The sequence below is a fragment of the Phyllostomus discolor genome, chromosome 5 (assembly GCF_004126475.2).
Source record: "Phyllostomus discolor isolate MPI-MPIP mPhyDis1 chromosome 5, mPhyDis1.pri.v3, whole genome shotgun sequence".
Lineage (NCBI taxonomy): Eukaryota > Metazoa > Chordata > Mammalia > Chiroptera > Phyllostomidae > Phyllostomus > Phyllostomus discolor.
In genome coordinates this window covers 38,514,442-38,532,412 of record NC_040907.2, presented here as the reverse complement: position 1 = coordinate 38,532,412, position 17,971 = coordinate 38,514,442, and the positions used below count along the sequence as shown (strand labels likewise).

General features: G+C 51.6%; 1 protein-coding gene across 5 annotated transcripts in view; it reads left to right on the top strand.

The window, feature by feature from the left end:
• The window catches only part of SSBP3 (single stranded DNA binding protein 3), a 154,968-nt gene that overhangs the window by 30,849 nt on the left and 106,148 nt on the right, over window positions 1-17,971 (top strand). Inside the window, exon 1 of one of the 5 annotated variants that reach the window (XM_036026150.1) lies at window positions 12,212-12,319. The exons of the other annotated variants lie outside the window; for them this stretch is intronic. Within the exon in view, the coding sequence (XP_035882043.1) occupies window positions 12,227-12,319 (93 nt within the window). The 5' untranslated portion in view covers window positions 12,212-12,226. Of the gene's footprint in view, window positions 1-12,211; window positions 12,320-17,971 lie in introns of those variants that run through there. 5 annotated transcript variants of the gene reach the window in all.

The window sequence follows — 17,971 nt, the reverse complement described above, 5'->3', positions numbered from 1 at the left end:
ACCAGGCCCTTTCTCCCACATGAACGAACACCAGACTCAGGATGGTGTCTCTGCTCCGCTGGCCGTGCGCTTACGCTCATTGCAGGTGTACACACATACCCCGGGCTCCGAGTAGCTCAGTCTTACAGAACCTGCAGCTTCTGTCCAAGGACTGTAGTGTTTGCCCACTCGGAGACCCGGTGGGCTATAAAAATAATGCAGTGGAAGAAGTGGCCATAGCTTTGGGGTTGCCTGCTGACCTTTCACCTTGGCCTCAATTTGGTACAGCCTCTTTGGGTGGTCTTCTGGCTGTGATAGCACTGCTCTTTCCCCACGCCCCCAACGCTGGGTGGGGGGTGGGCCCTGTCCGTTTGCAGATGGGCCCTTCGGCTCCGAACAGGTCTCTGGGCTGGCGTGCTCATGGCCTTGAATCACACAGCGCTGTGAAGACACAGCGATCCCACCGGTCCTTTGTCCTGTGTGACGGGAACAGAGACTCGGGCCCTGAGCTCGTCCTCAGTTCAGAATGGACTCACTCGTGCTGCCACCACTTGCAGCCACCACGTCGGTGCTAATTCTTTGTTGATCTAGAAGCCGCTTCAGGATCATGTAGTGCCTCAGGGTCACTCTTGTGGAGAGGAACTGTGATCCCTTAAACATAATAATCCCCTGCACTGGACACTTTATAGAACTGTGTCCTGTACGTGGTTTGTTGTCGCCCTCCAGCAGTCCCAGGGGAGCATTAGACAAGGCCTTTCATTCCATTTTGTTGATGAAAAGACAGGTAGGTGGCTTTTGTGACTTTCCAAAGCCACATATCCAGTGTGTGTTGAAGCTAAGATAAACATCCAGTCTGAAGGCTAGTCATGGAGTACAGGCCGGATGGCGGATGCGTGGCACACACGCAGACGGATGTGCCTTGCTCACGGCAGACCTTGAAAGTTGATCGCATCACTCTCTTCCTTCAGACCCCGGGTTCAGCATTATTTTCAGTACCGTATTCTAGTAAGCCGTCGACAGTCGAACAACATGGCATGCAAGCTGAGTTCCTCGTTGTCGGAGTCACACACTGGGCTGGAAGTTGGCCAGTGATGTGTGAGTTTCCTGGTTGTTTGGATTTCCAGGTTAGTGAAAGGTGGGTACAGAGCGTAACTGAATTCCAGTCGGAGGCCCCGTCCCTGTCTGACAGAGCCGGCTGCCAGCTTTCAGGAAGGCCCTGGAGAATCTCAGTGAGGTGTGTGGCGAGGGAGGGCTGCTCCAGTTGGAGTTCCAGATAGTAACCCGGAGGGGCACGGATGGCGGGACCAGTGAATCGCCAAAAAGTGATTGAGCCCTTCCAGTTGGAAGAAAGAAGGAAGAGAAGGAAGGACAAACGCCTTCTCTTTTAGACACCCTGGACGTGGTGTATTCTGAGCGATAGAGGGGTGTGTGTGCCCGGGATGTTGGGTGTGCAGTCCTTGGGAATCCTGTCTCAGCCAGAGGGACAGGATCGAGGTCTCAGACTGATTGGCAAGCCTGAATGTCCAGTGATGTTTGGGCATCTTCCTACACCAGGGCTGAGCTGGAGGTTGCCTTTGAAGCTCTCATTCAAGTTGAACCTTGAATTCTGCCTGTGCCCTTGTAGTCAGACACGAGCACAGGTGACTGTGGCACTTTTTCACCTCAGTCTTTCCGCCATGCTGAGCCACAGGAACGGTCTGCCGTGGTCACCTAACTAGTGGCTCTCTTGTTTTGATCACATAATTTTTCAAACACCAGCCGCTTTCTTACTGTCAGCCTCCACGTGGATATTCTTGACCTTGGTGTTCAAGATGCCTTTCATCTGTCCACATACTTGCACGGTCCCTCTCATCTCCACCGGCACTGCTCATCCCCACTTCCCGCCTTCATGCCCAGAGCCAGGCTCCCTGGTTCGTCCCCAGCCTTAAACCCATGGAGCCTCTTTTGGAGTGAGTTCAGCTCAAACCCTTGCTTTTCCAGGAAGCCTGGCTTGGCCTCTCCATTTGAGAGGACTTTTTCCTGCATGAAATACAGATTTAAAGAAAATCAACAGTAATGGTTAGAAGTGATTTTACAGGACATAGCCTTTGGTGGCTTTTAACTTTTTTTTTTCTTTTTAGCAAGAAAGCCCTTTCTTTAAATGAAGTCTTACATGGAAGTCCAACTAATGAAACAGAAAAATCAGAGCTGTCTACTGGTTTAAGGAGAGTGGGATACCAAGAGTCCTGCCCGTTGAGCTTCTCATCTTTAAGTCCCCCCGCCCCCGTTCCCCCTCTCCTCTGTGGCTCCCAGAGTTTCACCCTCTGATCCATTCAGTTGGGCTCCAGATGGACAGGTTGTGCCCAGGAATAGAAGAGGACTTGACTGCAGATTCCCCAGGAAATGAGAGGCACAGGGTCCCCAGGCCTCCCAGCCCCATCCAGAGCGCTTTCTGGACTATCAGCATTCCCAGCTCAGTGAGACGTCCAGACGTGTTCCAATAAAATGTCTGCAGCCAGGTGCTGTGGGAAATGCAGGTTTAGGCAGTTTCTTTAATGTAGGGCTTCTTGAGATTTTTCAGTGCATCAGGATACATCGTAGGTCTCAGAAGTGGGGTACAGAGTAAGATATGGGGTGGCTAAACAGTGTAACATAGAGTGATTCTCAAACTTATTTTGACCATAGGACCTCATCTGGTTAAGGAATCCTAAAACCGTTTCAGAAACATTACAGGCCAGGAGGTGATTGGGTTGTGAGCTGGTGCCTGATCTCACTCAAGATGTGGGCAACTGTGGGTCCAGTTGGCAGTCTAAGAACAGTCCCTTTTCCTGGGTGATAGCCTAGCATCTCCATCCTCTAGCGCTGTCTGTCTTTCTCCTTTAAGTACCTGTTTTGGTGTTGGGTGGAGGGCACCCATAAACCTCTGCCCTCTGTGCCATGAGGTATTCTCCATCTTTTTCAGTGATCACCAAATATTCTGCTTCTTGGATGTCACATAATCTCCCAGAACCCCACTATGGAGCATTGAGATTATTTGCAGTTTTCTCATGTTGTGAATAGCATAGTCACGGACACCTTGGTGACTAAATGTTTGTGCGCTTAGGCGTGATAGCATCCTTACGTGTGGAATGGTTGGCTCGTATGATAGAGACACTGTGCACTTTAAAAACACAAGTCCATCAGAAGTGTCAGCACATTGCTTTATGGACGATCCAAGTTTCACTGCCTTGTGAAAGCACTAATGAGGAGTAGTGTCGGAAGATGTCAGCTGCGGAGGCAGCCTTGTCAGTACCAGTGCCTGGGAAGTCAAAGCGGGGCCTCCTGACATTGACTCCGCTGCCTCCTCTGGCCCATCTGGCACTGGAGGGCCGGGACTCAGCCCCTCGTTCTGTCTCCTCTCACCCTTCAATGGTTGGTTCCTGTGGTGGGCCCTGTGGGACTGAGCACGTATTAATTGATTTAGATTTAGATGGTTTTCCCTATGTAAGATCCCAGTAGTGAAGACCCATTTATCTGAATGCTTTTTTATGTTCCTGAAACCTTGTGTGAGAGGCACAGATTGGACTACAGAGACAATGGGGCATCAGGGACCTCGATCGTAAGGTTTCTGTCGCCGCTTTTATTGCCTGGATCTTGTCTGACTCCTAAACGGCTGGTGTCTCAGAAGGGGAGTCTCAGGGGCAGGGGTTTATGGGCTGGAGTGGTTGATGACATTCTTTTTTTTGGAGCCCCCCCCCTTCTTTTCACCCAAGTAGATAATTTCGGAGAAGGACTGACTTGTGGATCTAGAGTAGGATTAACCCTTCACAACCAGGGGGAGGCGGCACACTCTGGCCTGTGAGCAGCACCTGTATCAGAATTTTGCATGCTGCTTCAAGTCAGCCTCATGAGAACCCGTGGGTAAATAAATAAGATCATATTCCCTTCCTGCAGTAGGAATTCAAGTCTCTTGAGAGGTTTAGTGACTTCAGCAGTGTCACTCTGCTGTAAGGAGAGGGATGGTTTGTCTGACTCCAAAGCTGGTTCTTAGCATGCTTTTTGTCCAGGAAAATAGAACTCCTCTGAAGTTTTATTAGAATTAAATCTAGCCCTGGCTGGCGTAGCTCAGTGGATTGAGCGCGGGCTGGGAACCAAAGTGTCCCAGGTTTGATTCCCAGTCAGGGCACATGCCTGGGTTGCGGGCCATGACCCCCCAGCAGCTGCACATTGATGTTTCTCTCTCTCTCTCTCTCTCTCTATCTCCCTCCCTTCCCTTTCTAAAAATAAGTAAATAAAATCTTAAAAAAAAAGAATTAAATCTGAGTAGTGTCAAGGTCTTCTGTAGGAGGTGAGTTTAACATACTTCTTTTTCTCAAAAAAGATTGTATTTATTTGTTTAGAGGGGAAGGGAGGGAGAAGGAGAGGGAGAGAGATGCATCCATGTGTGAAAGATACATCAGTCGGTTGCTTCTTGCACGCCCCCAGCCGTGGACCTGGCTGGCAACCCAGGCATGTGCCCTGACCGGGAATCAAACTGGCGACCTTTTGATTCTCAGGCTGGCACTTGATCCACAGCTGCAGCAACCAGGGCCATTTCTTGTTATTTTTAATTGTATAAGTAATATCTCAGTACATTGTGTATTAAATAGTGCTAAAATATAAAGATTAATAAAGTGAAAAATGAAGCGAGCCCCTTCCCCCTCCCCTTACTGACCTCTTCCTTGCCGTAACCAGACTTGACCAGTTGGAGGGTGCCCCTCCAGACCTGTTTTTGTGCATTTATGTACATTAGTAGCTGTCTTGATTGAGCTCTGAAAGCTGTTTCAGTTCTGACTGGAAGCCCCATCATTTACCTACTTACTTCTTTAATTTCAATGAAGAAGTTTATTGAATCGAATAGCAGTTCACTAGTAACTCACTCTGTAATTTCGGGTAGGTCACCCGTCCTTGAGAGGTTAAGGGTCGGTTCCTCCTCTGCCTTCCCAGGGTGGCGGTCTGGAGTATCCCAGGTGTCGCTGAGAGGGTTATGAGAGAACCGTGTGAGGCCCCGTACAGGGCACCAATGAAAGTTCTGGGAAGTTCGCTTAGATGGCGCTCCCGTGCTGCAGGATGCGGGAATGGATCTGGTCAGCACTGCCCAGCTCAGTCGTGGACAAAAAATTGCGTAAATAGCCATGAATATGAAATAATCTATAAATAAACTACACACGCCGTCAGAGAGGTGGTAGCTGCAGTGAACGCACGGAGGGAATTAGGGGCAGCTTTCCGGAGGAAGTGCCCTCCAAGAAGGAGCAGTGTGGGCCTTAGTGACACTAACTTACTTAGGCCTGACTTTGTGCCAGGCAGTGTTCCAAGTGCTCTGTGTAAACTAGCTCGTTTAACCCACACCATTAACTGTACGGTCAGAACTAGTACAGTTTCCTAGAGGAGGAAACTGAGGCGGAGAAGAGGTTAAGTAACCTGCCCAAGGTCACACAACTGGTAAGTGTTACAGCCAGGATTTGAGCATAGGCATTCAGTGCTTCTAATGGCTAGGTTGCACAGCCCACCGGATTTCAAGGCGAGTCTGGGCGGAGGAGTGGAGGAACCAGTGTGAGCAAGGCAGGGTGGGGGTGGGGATGGGGATGAGGCAGCTGTTGGCAGATCTGGGAAATCGCAGTGTGCAGCCGAGTGGGAGTGGTAGTTCACGACAAGGCTGGATAGGTGATTGCAGGCAGATAGGGAGCTCCTAGCGTCCCTAGGGGAGAGCGTCTGCCCTCCCTGGCATCCTCTGCGGTGAGCGCCCGCTCCCAGCCCGCCTGCCTTCCTCTCACAGGCCACTCAGTAGTTTATAGGCAGGCTTTGTGCTGTTCAGTTCCTTGGTTGTTGTTGTTTGTTGTAGGTTCTCCACAGCGGTTTCCAACCCTTTTGACACCAGGGATCAGCTTCGTGGAAGACAGTTTTTCCACTGGGGTGGGGGGAGGTGGTTTCTGAATGATTCAGGCGCATTACTTTCGAGCTCACCTCTTGCTGTGCAGCCTGGTTCCTGACAGGGCGGGACCGGTACCGGTCCACAGTGGGAGGTTGGGGACCCCTGCTCTAATAGTAATTCGATATTTTGATTATTGCTTTGTTTCTTTTTTTAAAAATCTTTATTGTATTTTTTTCTATCGCCATTTAGTCCTCTTATACCACCCGCCCCCCCAGTAGTCACCACACTGTTGCTTTTTTGAAATTAATTTAAATCTAACTCCAGACTCGTCTTACTACCAGCGTTACACACACACACAAGCATGCATCTTCAGGGAACCATGTTGGTGACATGACAGAGCATGTCCTCACCTCTTGTACCTGTGGCTGCCAAGGGCCTTTCGACATTATGCGTGATGCCCTTGCTCTACGATTGCTTCACTGCACGGCACAATGGAGCCTCTGTCAACATGCCAGCTAATTAATTTTAACTGTGATATTGCTTCATCTCCATGCGCCGTTCACATTGTCCAGGGTTTTCCCCAGTGAGGGTTCAAGGAAAGCTCTGGAAGTGGAGGCTGTGGAGTCTGACACTCCCTCCTGCTCCTTCCTTCTGTGAAGGCCAGGTCCTTCCCATCTGCGTTGCCCTCTCAGCCCGATTTTCCACCGCTGCTTTGGGGGAAGTACTGAACATTTTGGGGGGGAAGGGCCTTAGTTATTGGATTGTTAAAGTTGAGCACAAACCTCCCTAATTTGGCCTCCTTGAGGGCAGAGCAGTGTGAGAACCAGGAAAAGCTAAAATTGCAGGCAACTCTGGTAAAGAAAGGCTGTTCAGGTTCAGTCCTGCCAAGTTCACTATCGCTGCAGAGAGGAGGAGTGGCCATCTGCCTGGGCAGAGGGCGGAGGCAGGGTTTGTAATTGGCACGTGTGCTTTTGGGTACGTGGAAGGGGTATTTCTAAAGGGCTCAAAATAGTCTGTGCTTTTGGATATGCATTTGTTTAGACCATCCTATGTCCTCCTCCTCCCTCCCCGTTTTTCACATTTTTGATGTTTAAACTTGGGCCCAGCACTAATATTTGTTTGTAGGATTTAACTTTCTACTTATATTTTTCTCTGCTGCTGGTGTTGTGTTGTGAGAAGCCTCTCCCTTTACTTGGTGGTGAGCGGTCTTTCTAGTAGTCTGACCCTGACAGGTCACTTTCTCCTTTCTAGGCCTCAGTTTCTCCATCTCTGAAGGGGAGGTGCTGGACTATCTTCATTCTTTGTAACCCATCTGTCACTACACCCTTGATAATGGAATGCATTTGACTCTGGAGTAGGGTTTAGTATACTCTTTTTTGTAAAGGGTCAGATAGTAAATGTTTTATGTAAGCTTTGTGAGGTCTCTGTCACAGCTACTCAGCTCTTGTCATCATAGCACAAAAGCAGGCACGGGCAATACAGAGACGAATGAGTGTGCCTGTGTTCCAATAAAACTTTATTTTCAAACACAGGTGGTAGGCTGGGTTTGGCTCTGGGACCTGAGTTATCAGCTCCAACTCTAGAGTGTTCTCTTTGGATACCATAACGTCTTCTCACGCACCAGGCTGGTCTGCAGGAAAGAAGTTCTTATTTGAGGTAGAGACCAACACTTGAACCCTTCTGAGGCTCAGCCTTGCGGGGAACCTGGCCTTTCCCCTGTGTTTCCCCATCTCATAACACGTCTAGGGAGTTGCCCCTTCCACAAGTCTCTGGAGAGCAGGTATGGCCAGCTCTATGCAAATCACTCTACTCCTGAAGAATTGGGAAATTTGGTAAATCTCAGGTTAAGTCCGATTAAGGAAACTCTGCCACAAATAATATACCTTTCCCTGTATATTTTTCCTGTGATACACCTTTTTAGTGGGAGAAAAAAAATCAAATACTGTTTGTTTTTGTGAGTGTTGGGGTTTTTTAACATTAAAAAGAATTGGCAGTGAGCAGGGTGGCTTCAGGGATAATAATATTGTGTTCCCCCGTCACACGTTTCTTCTTGGTTTTAAAGAAGCTGTTGCTTCGAGGGCCAGAGAAGACTGTTGAGTGGGGAGAAAGGAATATAAATAAAGGTACCCCTCTCTTTTGTAATTGTCCAGTGTGGCATCACGTGGCTGATTTGGTAGCAAGATTGTCTCTTATTTCTTTGAATTTGCTAAATACCTTTCCTCCGAGCGAAAAATGCTCATCATTCACATTATTGCTGATGGAGGTGTCCCCCCAACCCCCGCTTACCCCCCTGTGAGCTGGGGAGCAGGGAACACTTGTCCCACTTCCCAGATTAGCAGAACAAGGCAGGATGCAGTTAGGAGGTTTGCAGTTCTGGATTGGAAATCTCATCTGGCTGCAATAAGCAAAGTGTCTTCATCATTTTCCCTTGGAAACCAAGATGTGACTCAGCAAACAGTTCTGGGTGTGCAGGGGCGCTGTGCTAGAGTGGGCTTCCTGAGGCCTGGTGCCTCCCTTCCCAGGAATGCGCTGCGGAGAGGGGTGCATCCAGACCCCGGTGGCCAAGGGGATTATGTTACACCCCGCTGTCCAAGACTCTTCATGTAAATATGTAATCTAAACAAAACAACAGTGTGCTACGCAGACCTGCCTCAAGGCAGTCTACTCTATCCCACCACCCCCAGCCAGTCAGAGGACTACTCCTGTGAAGTACACCGCTCTTACGAATGTGAGGCCTTGGCAGTATCTGGGGGGGGTAGAATGAGGGGGAAAAAATCCACCATTAAAAGCAGAACTAACTCCCAGGGCAGCTGAGCCTGTGGCGGAGGTGCTCTGACAAATATTTGGACAGCTTAAAAGATAAACTAGAACTTAAATAAATAAAACCAACTACCTGGTCTGAAAAAAGTTAGCTTTGGGGGCCTGCAGCTCTCAAGGCCAGGATCTTACCGGGTGGGAAATACGCTGTAGGCCTTACCTTCCTGGTGGAAAAACTCCTCCCCTGTGCCTGTGCAGGGGCCACCTAGGGGAGCTGGGGTGGGGGCAGGCTTCCACCCACAGAGCTCCTCACAAAGTGGACAGCCACTGTTGGTAGCCCTAACGGGGACCCGAGCACGGGTGCCCTTCTCTCTTTGTTAGGGGAGTCAGTCCCTCCCAAAGCGGCACCTGGCAACCAGCACCTGGGGGCCCCTGCTGGTTGCCAGGCCTTTTGGGGCTGTCGGGGAGCGCCTGCTCTGCAGACCAGCACCATTTGGCAAACACGAGGAAGTTCTTACCTGAGTGCCTGCCTGGGACCAGGGCCTGTGCAGGGGTGCAGTTCTGGCAGCGGTCGCCCGGCACGCTCTGGGGCGCTCCTGCTCCAGGGAGGAACGAAGGAAAGTGACGAAGGGGGTGGAGTTTTTTCTTGCTCAGGTATTTGCGTGGATGTATTTATTTGTGGTCACCTCTGCTTGTCTCCACCACGGAGATAAAAAGCTGGACGCAGATAATTAAATGAGACGCCAGGCTGGGAATGAGAGGTAAATTCTAAATTTTGCCTGAAGCCACCCAAGGCTTCTGTAAGGCCTTGACCCCCTCTTTTCCCTGAAATGTTAATTATGTCCCTTCTCTTCTCAGGAGACCTTCTGGCTGCACCCCATTTTAGTGAGGAAGGGAGAACTCCTGGGGTTGGAAGGCCAGTCAGAGAGAGTTAAAAATGAGGCCTTTCACCCTTTTAATGATAACACACATTGCCCGGCAGTATCGTCGTTGCGTCGGGGTGGGGGGAGGGGGCCTGGATGCATCCGGTGTGTCCAGAAAGGCCACTTGTCTTGATTTTGGCTGTCACTGCCGCTGCTCATAGATGCTGTGTCCACATCTACCACTGATGCGGCCTTGCCTGTTTTCCTGGCTGTGGGGAGGAGGGAGGCTTCACATCTCCTCCCTGAGGCCACGCTCAGGCCTACAGCTCTCCCAGTTCCTCCTGGGGGGTCCTGTTCCACTGGGGCCAGCCTTTTTCTGCTTGTCCCGTGCAGGCCACCAGGGTGTGGGGTTGAGTTGCAGCCTCGGAAGGGCTCCTCTCTTCCTTTTAGGGGTGTTCAGTTTTTCCCAATATTTCTTTCTTTTTTAAATTGATTTTAGAAAGAGAGAGGAAGGAGGGGAGGGGAGGGAGAGACATCAGTTTGTTATTGTACTTAGTTGTGCATTCATTGGTTGATTCTTGTATGTGCTCTGACCAGAGATCAAACCCATAACCTTGGCATGTTGGGATGACTCTAATCAACTGAGCTACCTGGCCAGGGCCCCAATTTTCCTAATAGATTCCCTTCTCTGCTCTAAACCTCTGTCCATTCTCCTGAGAAAGGAGCAAAATGCTTCACGTGAACCAAGTTACAGGTCGTGAATTTTTGTGTAATGTGGTTTTGTGATCTGGTCTCGATTATACTTTGTCTCGGATTGGCATTGCCCATTGTGGATAGAAATAATTGTAAGGTTCAACGCTGGAAGTGACACACAATCACTCTAACCCAAGCCTGCTACTAACCTGGTTAGTACCACCGCTAGCCCTAACCCCTTCCGCGTGCTTTTATGTGCCTTATCGTACAATCCAGGCTGCAAACTGGGGAGCGAGCCAGGCATTGCTCCCGCTTTGCAGATGAGGAAACGGAGGCTAAGGACATACATTGACATCCTCAAGGTCCTGCCTGTGTCCTGAGCTGAGCTGAGACAAACTTTTGGGTTTTAAAGCCTGTGCTTTTCTGTGGTACCACACTGCCTCCTAGCTTCCTCCTTAGTGGAAACACCTGGGGACGCCCAGGCAGACTTCCTCCGATCAAAGCCATTCCTCGGCCGGTTTACCTGGGTCACAGACTTTCAAACACATTAGGACTCAGAGCTGGAGACTCTGAGCCTCTCCAGTACTGTCATTCTACAGTTGGGAGAAGATGGCCTGGAGAGAACAGTGACTGGCCGCTGTCACACAGTGAATGAGTTGGCTGATTCTTTAGATACTTGTTGAGTGCATGCCGTGTCCCCATGTTATACCACACTGTTGTGGATAAAGTGGCGAACAAAACAGATAAAAATTCCTACCCTTGTGGAGCTCAGACTGAGGGTTTTATATGCTAAGCTTGTAGATACCTCCTTTATCCCATCATGGACTCAGGAAATGCAAAATAATTTTGGTGTAGTATTTTAATATTTTGAGCGGAATGAAAGGAGATAGATGAGTTAGTGGGGGCAGGGGAGGGAGAGAAGTTATGTAATTGATTCTAAAACTAAGAGAAAAGATACTTGGTTTGCCGACTCGTTTTAAATATCCATTCTTTCCACAAGAGGTGTTTCTTGAGCACGTGTTATGTACCAGGGACTGTTCTAGGTCCTGAGAACTAAGCAAGCTCTGAAGGGTGTGGCAGTTATAATGCACCCTATTCCTACTGAAACCCACTAGAGGCAGAGGTCCTGGTTTATTTCCGTGGTGATCACTGATCTGTGTGGTTTGAACGTTTTTCCAAGGTAGGTGGTGAGTGTTTACCAATCCCTGTGCTAGGCCACCATCCTCTGCATGCCAGGCGGGGTGACGCTGGGGCAGGATGCCATGAGGGCAGTGCATCCTTCTGAAACGAGGAATGCTGACCTGCTTGCTTTATTCCTTATACAGGGTCCGCTCTCCAACCTTGTTTTCTGATTTCCTGCGCCACAGAGGTGCCTTAAACATTTGCGTTTTTACATAATGGAGCTTTTCTTACTTACCCAGCAGCTCAGTCACCACCTGCAGCTTTCGCCACAAAAACACAGTGACCTCTGCAGCCTTCAAGAAGGGTGGGTGGAGTTTGACCAAGATGATGGGAAACCTGTTTGTAAAAAGCGCTCTGCAGGTTAGTTAGGGGCAGGCAAAATATTTTCATGTTCCCTTAGAAGTCTCCCTCTCTTTAAAGAAAAGTTGTTTCAAAATATGAAAGGCCTGAATACTTCCCTTTGTGTGTTTCTGCCATCAGCATTTTATCAGTTGATAATCTCTAAAGTCCCATGAGAGTCTCCGTGGCCCAAGTTCCCTCTACAGCCTCTGCTTTACCTCCAGTGACGGAGAACTCACTACCTGACAGAGCAGCACATTCCAGTTTTAGGGCAGTTAGAATGGTTGTAAGTCTGTGTTCTTGGTATTACCACCACCAAGGACTTCCTCTTTATGACAGCTTTTGGGGGCTGTTAATTATAGCATCTCATTCATGTTCTCTGTTCTTCCCATAAAACTCCTCCGCCTCCATCAGGGGGTTTCCATTTAAAATAGCTCCTGTTCTGTTTTGGAAGGCATCTTGCCTGGCTTCTGGTTTGCCAGTGTTTTTCTGAAAATGTGGCTTTCAAAACTGACCTCCAGCCCCCACTCTTTGGCCGGGCACCATGGAAGTGTTTGGAGTTCGAAAGTGGGAGGATGTCGCAGCCGCCGAAGATGCTCTTGAGTCAGGAGCTGGCCGTGATCCGCTTTGCTCTGCGGTAGGTATTAAGTACGTTCCCAGGCCCGTTTCCTGCTCCCAAATGCCAACATCCCTGCCTCTTAAGTGAGGTTTAGCTTAATCCCTAACCTTACCTAAATGTTACTTCTGTTATTATTCAGAGCCGTGGGTAGAATTTCTGTGTCGTTGGGAGTGTGGGTGGAGATGTAGCAGCAGGTTGCCCACTCTGCCCGGCACCCTCTCTGCGGCACCCTTTGTTCCCGCAGCCCTGTCCAGCCAGGGTGGCGCTGCTCTCTCCGTGTTTTGTGTTAGTGTGCCTTTACAGATCCGACTGGACCACCCCCTTAGTGTACCAGTGGAGGAAACTGAGGGCTGGAGAGTAGAAGTCAGCTTGTCCCCATTCTCCTGTCACACAGCAGGTTAAGTTAGTCTTTGTGGCTGGAAGCCAGGCTTCTTGTCTCTTGTTCTGGCGTTCTCTCTGCTCCACAGCAAGGTACCAGCTGCAGCCCCTGCAAAGTGGTCTTTAGTTCAGCAGTTGTGGAATTGCTTCTGAATGTTCTGGTTGGCCAACACTGTCAGCAGTTACTGGGATTTGCACAGAAGTGCCAAGGCCCTGCCCTTGCTTTCCTCTCCACCTGAGCTGAGCGCAGTGGCTGAGTTGTAGGAGCACACCTTCTGAGAATCCAAGAGTCCAGTGCGTCTGTCAGATACTGAGGGCTAGTTGTGCACCGGGTGGGTGGAGTGCCGTGAGAGTGCAACGTTCAGTTGCCAGGTGAGAGGTACTCCTTGGGGGCAGACAGCTGTGCTTGTCTTCACTTTTGTGTGCACAGTGCTTGGCACAAAGGAAGTGCCCAATCAAGCTTTGTCAAATTAAGGTTTGAGATAAATGAGAACAGTGGATGAGCTTGGTGGCCACCCACCCAATCTGGGGGGTGAAGTTCTTTTTTATCTTGCAAGTGTTATTGGATCTGCTTCCCTGCCTGGACGCTGCAGAGGGATATAAAGTTATGTTCACAGCCCTGCCCGCCCTTGAGCAGCAGGTTAGGGAAGGAGACCCTAATAGAAGGATACCCCCGTGCCTGGATGGTGTAGGAGGTGCTCTGTAAGTGCTGATTGCTCACCCACCTTGCCTCCTCCATCAGAGTCCCACACGTGGTAACACAGTGCCCGGGTGCCTGTTGAGTGTTCAGCCCAGTGATGCAGCTCCAGCTGAAGCTGCGCCCGCCCTGTCCCTGGGGACAGAGCCTGTACTCACCCGCTCCCTCACCCCGCCGGCCTCTCCTTAGCTCCTTTTAACCTGGCTGACCACTCCACGTGCAGAAGGGCTGGGTGACGGGTGAGCATGCTAATAAAAATTGTCACTCCTTGCTTGGCCATTGTGGTACGTCTTGTTAATGACTTGGCAACGAGAACATGGGGACTTGAATTCACTGGACTGGATTTCCTCCAAGGTGTCCCCCTGCACAGGTGGAGGTGGGGGTGGCCAGCCTCTCCGGGCAGCAGGAAGATAGGGCGGTGGGGGGTGTGGGGTTGACTTTCTCTCTCTTTTCCCTACCAGTGATGCCAGTACACCGGCAGGGCGCCTTCTCTCGCGCCCACCCCACGCCCTGCTGGAGCACCGTCTGCCCCATTTGGCACACCCTGCCCCCACGCCCCCTCAGCCCTCACGAGGGAACCTGGAGCCTCTGTCAGGAGTGGGGCTGTGAGCTGTGTGCAACCCAGTGGCCTCGTTGACTAAGTGCCCTCGGCGGCACTGTGCGGGGCCCTCCAGCGAGGCTTGGGCGGCTTCCCCTGCCGCCTGCTGCTGCCTGTTGCCAGACCGTCCTCGCTCCCTCGCTGCATTTTTCTTTCCCACCCTTTAATCCCGCCCCCTTTGACTTTCTCTTGCCTCTTGGGGTGGGGCCCAGTTTTCTCTCCTGTTTTCCCTTTCTTTCCTTCCTTCTTTCCTTTTCTTGGTCTTCTGGGGAAATCGCTCAGGCCTCCTATGGACTGGTCAGTCGGTCAGTCAGGAGCCTCTGCTGTCACCGGTGAGCCCTGCTCCCTCCCCTCCAGGACTGCCCCTGCAGAAGAAGTAGTGTGAGGTGAGGGGGCTTCACCCCCAGTGGTGAGGCCATGGAGGGCATTTTTCTGTCTCTGTGGTTTTATTAAGTCTCTCCTGTCAGATCTGAGAGGCTGAGGAAAGTCGTTTTGAAGATTTATTCTTGAAGGACCCCATGAACTCTGGTTGCTGACTACGGAGAGAGTTGATTGGTTAGGGCTGTTGGGGGCAGACTTCTGCTCTGACATGGAGAGAGGGAGTGGCCTGGGCAGTTTAGGGAATGGGCACCCCTGCATGCCTCTCCCAAGACTAGCAGGTGTGGGGGGAGCACGGGCCGGGAGAAGTCTGCTCCCCCAGCACCACTTCTGGCATGGCGTCCTCTGTCCCTTGAGAGCCCGCACCTCGGTGTCCAGGCGTGGTGTGTGGGGTTGGGGGGATGCGGCAAGGAGGCGGGGGCTTGTTTGGCAGCAGGCGCCCATCAGACAACTGGAAAGTGCCAGTGCTCGCCTGGCCATCTGTCCCCCTCCGCCTGGCTCCCACCCGCCTTCTGCCCACCACAGAAGGGCCCGCGGTAGTCTGCAACTCGAGGGCACGGAGCCTGGCCGAGAGGGCAGGCAGAGGCCCGTCTTGCCTTTGTTTATTCCCATCTTTTTTCCAGCTCCTCGCAGTGGACCGTTTGCCAGGTGTGTGAAAAGTTGACTGCATGGCCAACGAGTGCAGTTGTGGCACGCCGGGGGGTTGGGGGGGTCGGGAAAGGTGGATGTGTGCAGGGCTTCCTTTCCACCGTCCGTCTGTCCGTCTGCTTAACCCAGGGCCTTTCCCGCTCCAACCCCCTTCCTGCCCCTGGCCGCTGTTTTCCTTTCCCCTTGCTTTCATCTGTAAAAGTACAGTCAGGGGGGGACAACTCTCTGGGAACTTGTGCTCATTTGCACATCACCCTCCCCCAGCCAGTTAAAGGGTTAAAAATTATGGGGAAGTTCAGCCGGCACTTGCAAGATATGGTTGCCGTAGCAACAGGCCTTCTAATCTGGTAGGTGACCTGAGAGACTGGAGAAGATGTAGGGGTTGGTTTGGCATTTCATTATTTCATGAGGCTGCCTCTCCAGCTGGTTTCTCTGCTGAGCTTAAAGCTTGCTGTTCCTGCCACCAGAATCACTGGCACATTCCAAAACAACAGTGTTGATGGCACGAGCAGTGCGTTAGTGGGGCCCGGCCAGGCCGGGTGGGCGGAGGAGAGGGGGCTGGGTTCCAGGAGCCCCAACACGGGACCGTGTCCCCCGCACAAAGGGGAGGGTGTGGAGGGAAGGGTGTGCGCCTAGGTTCACGTTCCCGCATACAATAGCTGCCTTCTTGAAACACCCGCCGTGGAAGCGGAGTCCTGTTTTTTAGGGTCTGGAGAGGGACTGCCTGTTTAGGAGATTTCAGACTGGATTTTAGGAGAGCCTCTTCAGTTTGCCAAGCGTTCTCCTCAAATCTGTGGGGCTTGTTCAAAGTGGGCGGAGACCCCCCACTGCAGTATGTGCACTTGGTGCCCTCCTCTTTGTTTGTGTCCAGAGAGATGCCGTTGGGAACTGTGGCGCAGTCAGCACATCGGCTGCATGTCTGCTGTGCGCCCCGTGCCGGGGCAGGGTGGGGAGGAGCAGGGCAGCACACCTGGTTCCGTCCGCTCACTCGCTCACTCGGCAGATGTTCACTGGGTGCCGCCTGGGCCGGGCACGGTGGAAGAGAGTGGGTTACAACAGTGTCCTGGCCTCAGAGCCTCCCAGTATGTGAGGGACCTGCACCTAACTCACTTCTCCTTTTTAGGGGACCTTGTAGGGAGGGCTGTGAGTGGTCTTTCAGCTTGGGAAGGCACGAGACATTCACATTTCTCACCCCAGCTTTCCCTGAGGGGTCTGCCTCATTGCCCCTTTTCCTCTGGGCTGGAGTCCCCCTGTGTGCGGCACGTGTAGATGGTGTGTTGAGTCCATGCCTCCCTAAGCACTGTGTCCTGTGCAGAGTTGTTTCCTCCCAGACCCAGGTCCAAAGGGACTTTCAATTGGTTGGCTTCTGGGGTTTCTGGCTTTTGAGTTCCTACCCTTGGAAGAGGTCGGGTGTTCCTGGGAGGGAATCTTACACGGTTTACTCCGTGTCCCCATCACAATTATGACCTCTCTGAAGAGCAGTCTGGTCTGTGGGTTACAGGCCCAGCAGGTAGTTGTAGAGGTTCATCACTCTGATTTCTTAGGTGCACGTGTTGAGGACCAGAGAGGCAAGGGGGTGTCCACTCCTGGGACTGAGGGATCCCAGGCAAGGACTTGTCCCACGTCCTTGCAGCACTGGTCTGGAATGCGTGTCTCGGTGGGTGGGAGTGCGTGGCCTTGGGCGCTACACCTGCACTGCCGAGGGCCAAGGGGCCGGCACCCCTGTAAGGCCAGAAGAGCCGCAGGTGGTAAGATACACTGGCTGGGACTTCAGCTTTCTGGGGTCAGACGATCGGGGTGGTGGCAGTGAAGTGGGACAGTCTCTCCTTGCTGGCCCGCCAGGTCCGGTGTTGGACTGTGGGTGTTCCAGGGAGGGGACAGGGTCTGCAGCCAGGGTCTGGGTCCAGCCCAGCTTCTGGTTACGTGTGATTTGGGTAGTGAGTCCCCTCTCCACTGTTGTCCTCTGTCTGTAAAACCCAGGGATTGACCTCTCCATCCTCAGTCCCACTCAGGTCCCTTGACCTGTGCCTATGGATGGAAACAGCGTGTTGGCAGAGTGTCTGCACTGCTGGGCCTCAGGCTGGCTTCTCAGTGCAGAGGGTGGCTTTAGGGTTTTCCGGTTTTTTTTTTTTTCTGTCTTGGGTGTAGTTTGCTCAATTCAGTGCATTTCAGTGAGGATTGTTCAGTGCCCCCTCCCTTGTTTTTTGGCTGCTGCACTGGGAAGACTAGGGTCAGGCCGTATCTTGGGACCCACCCACTTTTGCTGATTTCTAAGGAGACTGGGAGAATTTGTTCAGGATCAGGCTCTGACTGAGTGTATGGTTCACTGGGATACTCCAAACTCTAATTTCCCTCTAGGACGGTCTTCTTGGCGTGGGGGTGGGGTGAGCATAGTGGGTACCCAAAGATTTTACAAGTGGAAGCATCTTAGAACAGCTAAAGGGAAAAATCTTCCAGTGGAAGCTGCTGGTCGGACTGGCACTGTGTGTAAGTCACGGGGTGTGGGGGATGGGTTGAGCTGAAGATTTCTGGGACCTCTAGTACATAAAAGTAGAGGTGACCTTGGTCTTTCCCACTTTGGCTTAGATTTTGGTCCAGAGTCCTTCCTCTCACAATGGGCCTGATTTCTTTGGAAAGAATGGATCTGCCCTTTTCTTATTAGAGAGCTGGGGCCTCATCAGATGCAGACTAAACAAAACAAACTGTGTTTAGCTCCGAAGCTGGCTGAAGCCCTCGGAGAACTGCCCTCCCCTGACGGGGGTGTGGGAGGAGCTTTAGTGCTTCCCTCACAGATGAGAAAACCTAGGGTCGCAGCGTGGGTGGTGTGACTGCCCAAGGACACCCTGCTGGCAGGGCCAACACCAGAACCTGGGGCTCCGGAGGGCCAGCTCCAGGTGTCTCAGATTTGCCGTTCAGAGTCTGCCGAGGGACCCAGTGTGGGCTTATGTTTCGTGGGGTTGAGTGGGTTTTG